Source organism: Neomonachus schauinslandi, chromosome 5, assembly GCF_002201575.2.
Source record: "Neomonachus schauinslandi chromosome 5, ASM220157v2, whole genome shotgun sequence".
NCBI lineage: Eukaryota > Metazoa > Chordata > Mammalia > Carnivora > Phocidae > Neomonachus > Neomonachus schauinslandi.
The window spans coordinates 175056522-175069221 of record NC_058407.1 but is presented as its reverse complement, the minus strand read 5'-3'; the positions used below and the strand labels follow the sequence as shown (position 1 = coordinate 175069221).

The following is a 12700-nucleotide window of genomic DNA, read 5'->3' as shown; positions in this document are numbered from 1 at the left end:
AATCCCTCGAGGGCTTTCTCTTCCCACTTGTGTTGTTCTCGCCCTCAGGGCCGACAGTCCTGGGCCCCTGCTCACAGTGAGCAGAGGGCTCTGCGGGTCCTGCCGGGGACAGGCCTGGTCTGCCAGGGCCTCTAATGTCAGGTCCCGCACCAGGAGCCTGTCCGGAGGGTGTTGTGGTGGGCGGGGGTCGAGGCACCCACGCGCACCACCTCTGTGCTCGCGTCGGTGTTCCCGTCCGCGGACCCTCCATGGGCCACAGGCATGTCTGACCCAGCAGGCCTGACAGAGAGCCCGACATCCTGGGTCCCTAACAAGTTCCTGGGAGGGCCCTGCCCGTGTGGGACCTGCTCTCTGGGACGCAGGCTCTAAGAGAACCACCTTGGTTTTCTGTTTCCTCTTTTCATTTTTGCTGGGGGAGAGGCCACTACCAACCACTGGTGCTGGGTGGAGGACCTGGGGGCCGACGGCTTGTAATTACACCCGCCGGCAAGCACCCTTGATCCTCTGCCCCCGGGGCCCCCCACCACCACCTCCGGCCGTGGGGGCTCCGGGGCACAGCTCCAACAGGCTCCTGGCTCCACCGTTGCTCACCCTTCAACCCCCCGCCCACCAACTTCCCCGATTCCAAGTTTGTTGTAGCAAACAACAACATCTCTGTGGGTTTACATCTTCCTTGACACCGAGAAAACAAAATCCCCAAACCTCCCAGGGAGTGCCCGCCGGCTCACCCCAGGGCAGGCTGACGGCAAAGGCAAACGGGACAGACGGGGGGCTGTGTCCGAGACCCCCGACCAAGAAGACACGTGGAGAACACGTCCTAGGCAGGGCTGGGCACAGTGAGGGAGACGAGGGGTGGCTAGTGCCCTGCCGCCTCCACGGGGATGAGATGAGCCACCTGAGGAGGTTGTCAGGAGGGCCCCTTCAGTGACACTGACGGCCCAGTGACCCGGCCAGAGCTGTGGCAGGAAGGGCTGGGCGGGAGCCCCCTCCTGGCCACGCTCCACCGCTGAGAGGCTGGCTTCCGCACACGGCCCTCACCGCGGACGGTGACCCCAGGCAAGCGGGGCGCCCACACACGCCCACCTTTGCTGGCGGGCCACCGGTCTCTGCACTCGCAGGGCGGGTCCAGCACAGGACTCCGTGGGAACAGGAGGGTCACCTTCCCGCCCAGGCAGGGACGAGCCGCGGGCTCGGGGGCTGTCGCCCGGATTTGCGGGGCTGCAGAGGGCGGGTGCAGCCGCGTTAGGAAGGCAGCTCCCCGAGTCTGAGCTCACCTGCGCAGACGCTGGGCTCTGCGCAAGGTCCTTAGCCCCGTGAAAGACGATACCCGTTTCCACGTGTGTCGGACCTACTCATGATTGATGGGACACGTGTACACTGAAAAAGGGCTGGAAAGCGTTTCCCCACCGCTGCCTTGTGCCATCCTGCCGTGACCTGCAGCCGCGAGGTGCTCGGTCCCAGGCCCTCCCGCCGCCCCCTGCCCACGGGACGGCCCATGGATGGGGGGTGCGGACCTACCTGTCAGCTCCGTGGACGAAGGCAGACTGGCGGCGGCCTCCAGGCCGGCAGGGACGGGGCCGCCTCGCTCCAGGGCGCGCACGAGCTCCCGTAGCTGCTCGCACTCCTCCTGCAGCCGGACCTGGTCCTCACGGAGCCGCTGCTTGGCCGCGCTGGCTGGGTTCATGCTCATGTGCAGCACTTTGGTTCTGCTCTGGTCGTAGCTGCCCTGCAGGACCACAGGGCAGGTCAGCACAGCCTGGACCCACGCTGCAAGGCTCTGGTGATCGACGTGGGGCCTCAACACCAGAGCGTGAGGGCAGGGACGGCCACCCCCTCCCCAGGCCTCTACGCCCTTATCAATAAGCCCAAGATGGTGCCACTGCCCGCCTTAAGGAGCGGTAAGCAGTAGCTGGGGGAGAAAACACGGAAAAGCCCGCGAGACAGCCCTTCGGAACGTTGCAGGTGCTCGGGCCACCTTCCCGCACAACAGTTGTAAAAGCAAACAGGAGGGGCATCTCGAAAGCTCTACACCCTCAAAACGCTCTACTGGCAAATATTCTCACGCCTGGGGGCCCTGCTCCCACATACCCTGGTGTCTCAGGGTCCACAGATGTAGAAAAACAATACAAAACTTGGAGAAAGATTGAGACGAGAGCTCAGAGTCCCCGCGTGGCCGTGCCCCCCGTCCGTTATGAGCAGCACAAGGGCCGTCAACGGCTTACCAGTGTGGACGCGGGCCTCGCTCAGCTGCGAGTCTACAAACACTTGCGAGCCCAGCCACTTGTGTCTATTTTACACCAAGGACAGGTTCACGCGGATGTCCACCTCCACACCCTGCCACAACGTGGCCCAGCTCGGCCCCTCCCCTGCTGCCCTAGCCGCCCACCCCCACGCGGTTATTGGGTCCAACACCTGCGTGCTGCGTGTGAGGAGCGTCACGCTGAGCGCAGGCCCTCGTGCCTCTGGGTTCAGCCTTCCAGCTGCCCAGGCACCGAGGTCGGCCCCGGTCCTGCTTCGGGCACTGCTCCGAGCACTGGAAGGTCGCTCACCCGCGGGCCTCACGGATGATGTCACAGCGACACACACGTCGATGTTCACTGTGTGGTCAGATTCAGTGGGTGTTGACAAATGCACATCACGTGTCCTGGCCCCACACTCACGGCCTCCATCGTTCTGGCTTTTCCAGAACACGGCCAGCCGGAGCCTCGTCAAATGGGCGGCTCTCACTTAGCGCTGAGCATGGAAGGCTCCACCCCCCCTCTGCTGGCTTGCTGACTCATTTCTTTTTAGAAAGCTGAGTCATGTTGCCTTGTGCGGACACACCAGTTTGCGGGTCCGCTCACTCCCGAGGGGCATCTTGGTCGCTTCCAGTTTGGCCATTTATGGAGAAAGCTGCTACGAGCAGTCACGTGCCGGTTCTGTGTGGACACAGGTGTTCAGGTCACTGTGTCAAGCTTCTCTGCTGCTTCGCCCACCCGCCTCTGCTGGGGCCCCTGGTCACCCCCCAGGAGAACCCTCGCTCAGCCAGCAGGCCCACCTCGAAGGCCCCCTCCGCTGCTCCCTGAAGGGGCAGCCCCCACCCCAGTGAGCGGACACCGGCCCACTCTGGCCAACGCGGAACCCCCTCTTGCCTGACCCCCGAAACCAGCGCGAGGGTGGCCCTGGGACCAGGCGCGGCCACTTTCAAAGGCTGGGAAAGAAGCCTCCTCCTCCCTGAGGCTGCGGCTGGGAGGACGAAGGCCTCACTGTCTGCCATGTGTCCCACCTCTTCCCTCCCGGCCTGGAAGAGGCCCGTCCACCCCGGGGAAACAAGGTCAGCGATGCGGAGATGGACAGCGAGTGAGGCCCGGCCTCCGTGCGGCACTCAGTAAGCATGTGGGGAACGACCTGAAATCTCAGACCCGACCCAGGGCCCAGACGAGCCATGCAGCCTGTGGGACCATGTGGCAAATGCCACGACGCCTGAGTCTCAGTGGTGACGACCGAGAGCCACCGATGCATGGACAGACAGAGACCGGGGGGAAGGGTCCCGTAAATGGTGTGGGGGCCACGGGATGCCCCAATCACCCTGACCACACAGCACACACAAACCCCAACTCCTGAGGGAGGTCAAATTTACAAACAGAAGGTAAAACAAAACACGGTTAGAAGAAAACACAAGAGAACATGGTGACCTTGGAGCAGATGGAGGTTTTTCTGAAACAGGTTCCGAGGCACTGGCCACACGTGAACACAAGCACACTGGACTCAGAGCGTGAGACGGGCAGAGGCAGTCACTGGAAATACAGAAACCTGACCCAGGACTCACGCCCAGGATCCCCAGAGAACTCACAGAAACGGGCAAGGCAAAAGCAGACAATTCAAGTTTTAAGATGGGCGAAAAATGTGAACACTTCACAAAAGTGTCCAAAGGGCCAACAAAGCACGGAATGGAGCGCAAATTCATCGTCAGAGGGATGCCAGTCACCACGGCGGCAAGATACCCCGTGCTCCGCCCCAACGCCCGGCCGGCACCGAACAGATTCAGAACACCGAGCACCACGGGTGCTGAGCAGCCAGGGCTCGTGCTGGTGAGGACGGGAAGGACACGGCGCCCTGAAAACGCCACTTGGTGCTGTGCCTGCTCAAGGAGAGCAGGGCGACATCCTAGGGCCAGCAACTCGGGGCCTCAGAGACGGCACCAGGAGTCAGCACCCACGGTCCAGGCCCATCGCACACAGTGTGTGGTCCCCACGTGCAAGGCCGTCCGTCTGCGAGATCGGGCGCGCACAAAGCACCGGACGGCACACGTCAGACGCAGCGGAGCCCACGCCGTCAGTCCCGCCGGCACATCCCACGGCGGCAGGCCACACTGCTCTGTGCCGTGGAGGGCAGGAGGGGCCGGCACGGGGGCTCCGGGGTGTTTGTGATGCTCCGCGTGCTGCTGTGGACGCCGGTCACCGGCGCGGTCAGTCCGTGGAAACTCACTTCTGCTGTCCTGCCCCGTGGCCGTGACGGAAAGGGGCGCCCGGACCAAGGACCGTCCAGACGCTCGCGGGGAACTGAACGCTCAACGGTACCAGAGTTCACTCACACTCCGGAGTGAGGGCAGGTCCACACGCACACACACGCACAGATACACACGTGTGTGCAGACAGGTGCACACACGTGCACACAGACACGCTCACGGTGCACATGCGTACACAGACGGACACACATGTACTCATGCACACACACACACACACGTACATACACGGTGGGCACACAATACACAGACTTACACACGTATCAAGGTCAGAGAACCCCAAGGGGAAGGGGCACTGGAGACCACTGGCCTAGCGCTGCCGGGCCTCCACCGTCCAGGGATCTGCTCTGAGACCCTGATGACCCTGTGCCAATCTGGGGGGGTCTCACCTCTTCTCCCTCATGCTCTTGGATCTGCTGGGCGCGGCCCCAGTTTACGGTCTAAACGACCTGCCCCGTGCCCCAAGCCAGTGGAGGCGGGGCAGGAGCTGGGCGCGGGAAGCTCCCCTCTGCGACACCGCCTGCCCTCCACGCAGAAGGTGGCTCCCAGGGGCTCAGGCACCAGGAGATGCCCCACGTGGAAGAGGCTGCTGCCTCCCCAGTCAGGAGGGACGTCTGTGGGGTCACAGCAAGGGCTACGCCTCTGGCCGTCACTCCCTGGCCTCCGGGACAAGGACAGGGGCCACTGCAGGGCAAGGGAGGGAGAGGGCCATCTCAAAGGCCTCAGCGTCTGCCGGAGCAGAGAGCGAAGGCCCCGAGCCTGGTGCTCTGGGAGGCTGGTGTCTCCTGAGCAGACGGGCGGGAGGCCACTGGCCCGCAACCCCGTCAGTCTCCGTCAGCCAGGCACCCCGGGCCAGTTCCTTCCCGCTCGATACGCCGTGATCTGCCCTCTCCTCTCCAACAATCCCATTTCCCACTGCCTCCGTGACTCCCGCCCACACGTCTCTCCTCTCTCTTCCAGAGAAAATGGACGGGGTGGGGGAGGGACGGAGCCTTTATTCAGATCATCCCACCCCCCGGGGAAGCAGGCTGGCTGCAGACACATCCGCTCAGTGTGGTGGGAGAAGGAGCACCACCGCTCCCACCCAGGACCATGTCGATCTGGGGGCGGTCCTCCCCTCGAGGGTGAACTGCAGGTATAGAAAACATGTGCTAAGGGATTTTAGGATCCCAGCAGGGCTTAGCCAGATGGGAGCGGACAGAGGGAGGAGCCCAAGGAGAAAATTCCTACTGGATGCTGAAGGTCTGATGAGTTGGGACAAATGACCCACTTTCTACAGGGGTCGACGTGAGCAGGCCAGGCATGGGGAGGCCTTGGCCCCGGGCATTCATGGCGAGGATGACTCTGCGGGGTTGGCACCCAAGCTAATTTGGCCACAGCCAAGAGTTGTCTCCCCAGTTTGGGGGTGAGCTACGAAAGCTCCGCCTCCTCACAACTCTGGCCGCAGAGAGCAGGACCCCCACCCACCCCAGACGGTGGTCAGTGGCCGCTGTGCCCCGGCTGGGATGACCTCTGACCTGGGGAGCCCAGACAGGCTGGCTGCAGAGCCCAGGGAACACAGCTCCTAGCCCCGTGGCCTAGCCCCCACCTCCGGGGGGCGGGGGGGGCACCTGTGTCACGGAGAGGGCACCCACGGGTACCTGTGGCCAGTGCCAGGGTGAGCTTTCCTGCTGGCCACACCACTCAGCACGGCCTCGAGCTCCCTCACCTGGAAAACGTGGATGACCCACCCCGAACAACGCCGGGGACCGACAGAGTGACATATATTGAAGACCCTCATAGACTGTAAAGTTCTGTACCTCCGTGAACCATTTCCTCAACGCGTGGGCAGTGGGTGAAGAAGAGGGAGGGTCTCCCCGGCACGTCAGCTGACCTGGGGGCCACAGCCGGACTCCCCGGGTGTGGGACTGGCCTCTGCCCATTCCCTCCGTCCTGTGTGGAGCCGTAAGGACCCGGTGGGGCAGGTGGGGCAGGTGGGGCCGCGTCCCTGACTCTGCTGAAGAGGACGGCCACGGGCGCTGGGAAACCTTGCTGAGCGGGCCTGGGGCAGGGGTGGGGGCTGCGGTCCACCCCCCAGGCTCGCCCCTGCACCGCGACTGGCCTGCAGAGGGGGCTGGGGATGGCCAAGCACAGCCATCCGCTGTCCAGGCGGCGCAAGCATGTCAGCGCTGGGGCTTAGGAGAGCTAGCTCCCCAACCAGGCCAGCCCCGCAGAATCAGGCCGTGAGGACGTCACATGCCCTGGGGGCGCAGCCGCGGTGGATCAATCCTGGGCATCCTAGCCCAGCTGGCTTCCCTCTTCTTCACGCGCAAACTGACAAGCGAGCCTAAAGCCACAGTCTGCTGGTGCTACCCTGACTCTGCTCTGCTTCTGCCTGAGAATTAGCGTCCGTTGGTGCCCCATTTCTGGGATAGAAATGTGCCCACGGGCATAACCCACTCCCTCTCCCGCGGTCGGGGGCAGACTGCTCCTCGGGAGACGTTCCCGAGCGTGAAGACCCACTGCAGGCCTGAGCCCCCGCTCCAGACAAGCAGCTGCAGCAGGACGGTTCCGGGTCGGGCCTCAGTGCCCGCAACCCCCTGAATCCTCCCTGGGGAGTCCCCCTCGGCCTCTAGGTCGACGTGGTGCATCGAGGTCTGAGTGTGTGCGCTGAGGCTTGCCCTCTTCAGACACACCAGAGGCTGCACGCCCACACCGACGGAGCCTCCCCGGGATGAAGGCCGCACGAGAGGCCCTGGCTCTTCCAGCCTCCCTGCAGGTCCACCTGCTGGAAGCTGGAAATAGTGCCCAGGGGAGACCAGCACAGAATCAGCGAGAACAAGGCGGCTCCTGTGTTAAGCTGGGGTGTTTATAACAAAGCAACAGGGAACGGACGCTGTCTCCAGGGGAGGCTACGAAAGCAGCAAGACGGAGCACCCAGGGTATCCTGGTCCCCACCGGGTGGGCGGCAGCATCCTGGGAGGCTCTGGGGCCAGGCCTTCGGGATGCTGCAAAGAGCAGGGCTGAGGGGTTACACTCCGACCTGGGTCACCACAGTGCCAGGAGTGACCGCTGACCCCTGCCCCGTCCTGACTGTGGCGGGAAAGTGGGAGGACTCAAGCAGCTGGGGTGGAGGGCAGGTGCCCCTGCTGGGCGGGCAGCCCAGGCCCTCCCGCTGCCGCAGGGGCTGAGGGCCCGCACAGAAGCCCTGGGTCACGGTGCATGTCCTACTCTGTCCTTCACAAAACCCTCCTTTGAGGGGAAGCAGGTCGAGAGCGGGTCAGGGGACAGAGGCTTGGGGCCGCGAAGGCTGGGGCAGGTAGGCTCCTTCCCTCGGGCGCACTGGTCCAGGGGAACGGGCCTGGTGGGCTGCTCTCCTGCCTGCCGGAGACGGCTATCATGTGGGCCGGCAATCCTTCCCGCGAGTGGGCAGGAAGCAAGGGTTCAGGTCTGTGGGCCGCACGGCCTCTGTTACCACTGCCCCGTGGGGCGGTCTCAGAGGCGGTAGACAGACAGGCACCGCCAGGTTTCAGAGAGCTCTGTTTGCCAAAACATGCAGCCGGCCGGACCTGGCCCGTGGGCTTGGGTTTGCTGACCTTGGCTGGAAAGAATCTGAGGAAGAGAGTGGGGGAGGAGGAGGAGGATGGTCTTCCCACGGGGACGTGTACGGGCTGCGTGGTGGGCCGCATCGAGCCCGGTCCAGACGCCGGTTTCCGGAGCGCCGGTGCCAGGGACGGAGGAGTGTCCCAGCCCACGGAGCCGAGCCAGAACACGCTGAAGACAATAGTGAGCAGACCGCGCTGGCAGGGACAAAGACGGAAATAAGCACCCGCGGCCTGGAGGACCACGTGTGTGTGACAATGACCGCACCCAGCTGGCGGGCACGTGCCCCTCATCCCGCATCACCCGGTTCCCAGCTGCTTCCCAAGGCACGTGGCGCTGCAAGGGGCTCGGGAGGATCCCGAATAACCCGGCCCCCTGAAGGGGAGACAGCATGAAGACCCCCACCTCCACCACAAGGTGCCATTGGCACCAGGCGCTGGGACAGACTGTGAACTCTCCAGAAGAGAATCGAGAGCCCAGATTCTCTATAAGGGTGCCAACACCACTCCACAGGGAAGAACAGTGCTTTAATACACATGCTGGGGCCACGGGACGTCCACAGGCAAACGCGTGAGGCTGGACCCCTACCTCACGCCACATGTAAAACCAAACTCAAAACCAAACACCCAAACACCTAAACGTAAGACCTAAAACTACAACCCAGAAGAAAATACGAGTATAAGCCTTCGTGACGCTGGATTCGGCCATGCATTCCTGGACAGGATGCTAGAAATGAGGAGAAGTGAAAGGAAAACTAGACGTCGTCATAGTGAAAAACTTTGTGCTTCAAGAACACCAAGAAAAAGAAAAGACAAGGTACAGGATGGAAGAAAATATTTGTGAGTCACACATGAGTACGTGACTCGTACCCACGACGCTGACTCAGTGGCGACAAGACCAGGTAACAGGTTATAAGATGGGTGGTCTGACAACACGCTTCTGCAAGGAGCAGACACAGAAATGGGTAAGTACGTGACAAGATGCCCAAAACTGAGGTCATCGCTCATGAGGGAAGGGAAACCAAAGTCCCCACGAGGTAACGAGCGTTGGTGAGGGCAGGGAGGAGGCAGAGCCCCCCCTGACCGTGGCTGTGGACGCAAAATGGCGTGGCCACCGAGGTAACAGCTCCTCGAGCAGTTAAATGTGGAGTCACCGTACGGCCCAGCAAGCCTGCACACCGGGGTCTGCCCAAGAGAAATAAACTCCACGTCCACGAGGAAGCGTTCGCAGCGTCGTTATTCGTGCAGAACAAAGGCGGGAAGAACCGTATCGGTGCAGCGGATCATTACTCAGCTCCGACGCCCGCGACACACGCAGTCCTTAGACACACGATGCTCGGTGAGAGGAGCCCCCCCCCCAGAGGACCCATGACAGGATTCCACGCAAACGCGACATCCAGAACAGGAGCCCCCACGCCAGTGGCGAGTGGGCCGGGGGCTGCCACGGGGCAGGAGACAGTGGAGGCACGGGATGGCTTTCCGAGGCGATGAGAGTCATACGCCATCTGCGAGACCAAAACCACTAAATCGCTCTCACTCTGAATGTATGATGTACGTGATACATGAATCCTGTCCCCATAAAGCTGTTATTTTTTTTCAAAAAGAAGAAAGGCAAGTGGTGGGCGCCCAGATGGGAGAGCAGCTCCGGGCTGGGTGAGGGAACGCATGCTGGCTGCTGCAGGCCCCCCGACTCCCGCGTCACCCCAGGGCCAGCTGGAGGAGCTGGGGGCACACACCTGTCCGGCCGGGCACCCCTCCGCTGTCCTGTGCAGGACCCGAGAGCTGGGCCCAGACGTGGACTGCAGCGACCACAGGCTGCCCGGCCCCACCAGCAGCGCTGCCCGGCTCCAGGGCCTCAGGATGCACCCATCCAGCCGCCAGGCTGCAACATCTGAGCCTCCAGGGCACCCTCGTGGCTCCGTGCCTCCACGGCTGGTTAGAATTCACTGCCATGTCCCCCTTGAGGGACACCCAGCTTCCTGTGTTCGGGCTCCCTGACCCCGGACCCTCTGGGCTCCTGCAGCCCCCCCGGGCCCCGCACACTGCCAGGCCCCCATCCCGAGGGCAGGGCTCTGCTCTCTGGTGCTGCCGGCTGTCCTCCCTAGAGACGCCCGGCAGGGGCCCGGCCGCTCTGCTCAGGCCTGTCTCAGCTGGGTCTCGACACGCGGGTGCTTCGGGCTGCCTTGCACATGCAGACCTGAGACCCCAAGGTAGGGCCCAGGCCAGCCTGGGTCCTGGCAGAACTCTAGGAGCTGCTGCTCAGCTGGCCAGGCTGGTGGGGTGGGCTGCACAGGCCTAGTCCCCGAGATGAAGCGTCAGTGCCCCGAGGGCCTGGGTGTCCATAGGCGCCTGCCACCTGAAACCTTCCACACTGGGCTCAGAAAGCTGAGGGCTGGAGGACGTTAGGGGGAAGTGAGGCTGGCGGGTGCAGTCGGGGTCCCCCAGGAGTCTGGCCCAGTGTGGAACTGGGGAGTGCACAGACCAGGTGGCCAGATGCTGTCTTCCCAGGGTCCGGAGTGGATGGTCTCCCAGGGTAGCCGCCCGTGGCCCGGCCAAACTGGACGTGGGCACCGTGGTCATCCTAGGATGTCACGCAGACCCCATTCTTAACCCCCCTCCCCCCACACCCTATAGAGCGGTCACTGGGCAGGCAGGGGCTGAGCCGTGTCAGGACCGCGTGGCTGGGCAGTGCATCCACGGGGCTCTGCCTGCCACACCACGCCCTCCTGGTGCGAGGAGACCGTCTTCCTGCTTCTGTGTGGGCAGCACAGCTGGACAGCAGGGAGGCCCGGGAGCAGAGGAGAACACAGGCGCCCCGGCCGGCTCGCCACGGGACGTCCAGCCCCCGGGAGCAGGGGCTCACAGACGCTTCCAGCTTGCAGCAAGCCCATGAGGATTCGCCCCGTCCCCCAGACCAGTGAAGGGGACCCAGGGCCTGGCCCACAGCCAGCGCCCCGTAAGGACCCACAGAGGGGAGCCAGGACCCCCGCAGCGCCAAGGGCCGCCTGCGAGCTCCCGCCCTGCTCTTAGCGCAGCGCGTCACCCCATGCAGCACGCCTCGTGTGACCTCTGCTTCGTTGCTGACCTCCCGCTGGGAGGTGAGGGCAGGCCCCGGGACGTGGCGCAGGCGCCTACGCAGCAGGGACATCTCAGCCAGGAGCGGCTCGCGCAGGCGGGAGCACCGCGCACACGGGCCAGAGCCGCAGCTCCGCTGAAATCCGCGGCTAGGTGGTGGCTCTGAGAAGAAGGGGAAATGGCTGTAACGCGCCGAAGACGGGTGGCCTTGTGTGATTCGCAGCTGAGGCGCTGACGGTCCTGACAAGAACCTCAAAGGGAAAAGTTCTGGGCTTCCTTAGACGAGCTGGTGACCCACGCCTGTCACTCGCGGCGGGAACGGGCGCTTCTGCCAAAGAACCACCCAGTCAAAGCAGAAGGCCAGGGCCAGACGGAGGGTGGCCGGGGTCGCGGGGGCGCCTGCTGCACGTTTTTGGGACAGCAGCCGTGGGCCGGGTGGGGCTGGGCCGCAGTGTGCGCCCCGCTCGCCCCCCCAGAGCCTGGAGGATTCTCTTCTTCCGCCCTGACTCTGTGCTAGCTCGCAGGAATGGCTGCCCCCTGTGTGTCCTGAGTCCCGCGGGCAGGGAGTGGCGGGCAGCATCTGGGGCCCCTCCGCCCCCAACCGTGCTGGCCCTCTCCCATCTGCAGAAGAGTGAGGGCAGGGGCCACCATCCCTGAGGACCTTCCGGGCCCGGGGCTCACAGGCCTGCATGGAGGGCGAGCCCCAGGGTCCCCTGCCCGGCCCGGGGCCCTGGCGGCCGGGGCGAGGAACCGGCTGCCCCTCGGCCGACAGCCCAGGAGGGAGGGCGCCTGCCACCCGGGCCTGACGCGCATACCAACAGGCCCTGCTGGAAGAGGCAGGGACGCAGAGAGAATTAAACAACACGGTTAAATAAGTGCTGGTCCTCATGCATATTTATAAATCACCCGGCCTCAAAGCTAAATCAATCTCTCTCCCGGCTGAAGGAAGCACAGCTCTGGGAGAAGAGCGGGGGCCTCGGGGGCGCCTGCTGGGTCTCAGGGCCAGGGCCGGGCTTCCTAGACGGGGAGCACAGCCCTCCCGGGTCCTGCCGTTGTGACCTTGCCCCCCCACCCCGGCCCTGTGTCTTCTGCGGCCTGCTTTACCCCAGCCTGCTGACACACTCTGCACAGGCCCAGGGCTGGTACTCCCGGGGCCCAGGAGTCACGTGACCTTGGTCAGGTCCTGCAGGCACAGGACTTGTGTCCTTCTGCCTCATGGGCAGGGGGGAGCCAGCGGGGTTCTTGCCCGGTACTTACTGGGCTCACAGGGACACTCCCTGGCTCTGAAGCCTTGGGCACACGGTAGGCCTCGTCCCTCAGAGCGGGGAGCGCGAGCCCACGGGACAGCGTGCCAGTGCACGTGGAAAGTGCAGGGAATGGGGGCAGGGGTCCCACAGAGCAGCACAGGATGAGCACCCCGCCTCCACCCCCACCCCCAGATCTCCAGCATCATGACCAGCTGGCCCACCTCCTGGCTCGGAGATTAAGAAACTGAGGCTCAGAGAGGACTGGAGGCCCACACACCTGCCCAGGACTGGTC

At 64.0% G+C, this 12700-nt stretch overlaps 1 protein-coding gene across 1 annotated transcript in view; it reads right to left on the bottom strand.

Annotated features, from left to right (window-relative positions):
* Positions 1–12700, bottom strand: part of MAD1L1 (mitotic arrest deficient 1 like 1) — a 285464-nt gene that overhangs the window by 64212 nt on the left and 208552 nt on the right. The window contains exon 14 of the mRNA XM_044915187.1: positions 1519–1726. Coding sequence (XP_044771122.1) covers positions 1519–1726 — 208 coding nt within the window. The remainder of the gene's footprint in view (positions 1–1518; positions 1727–12700) is intronic.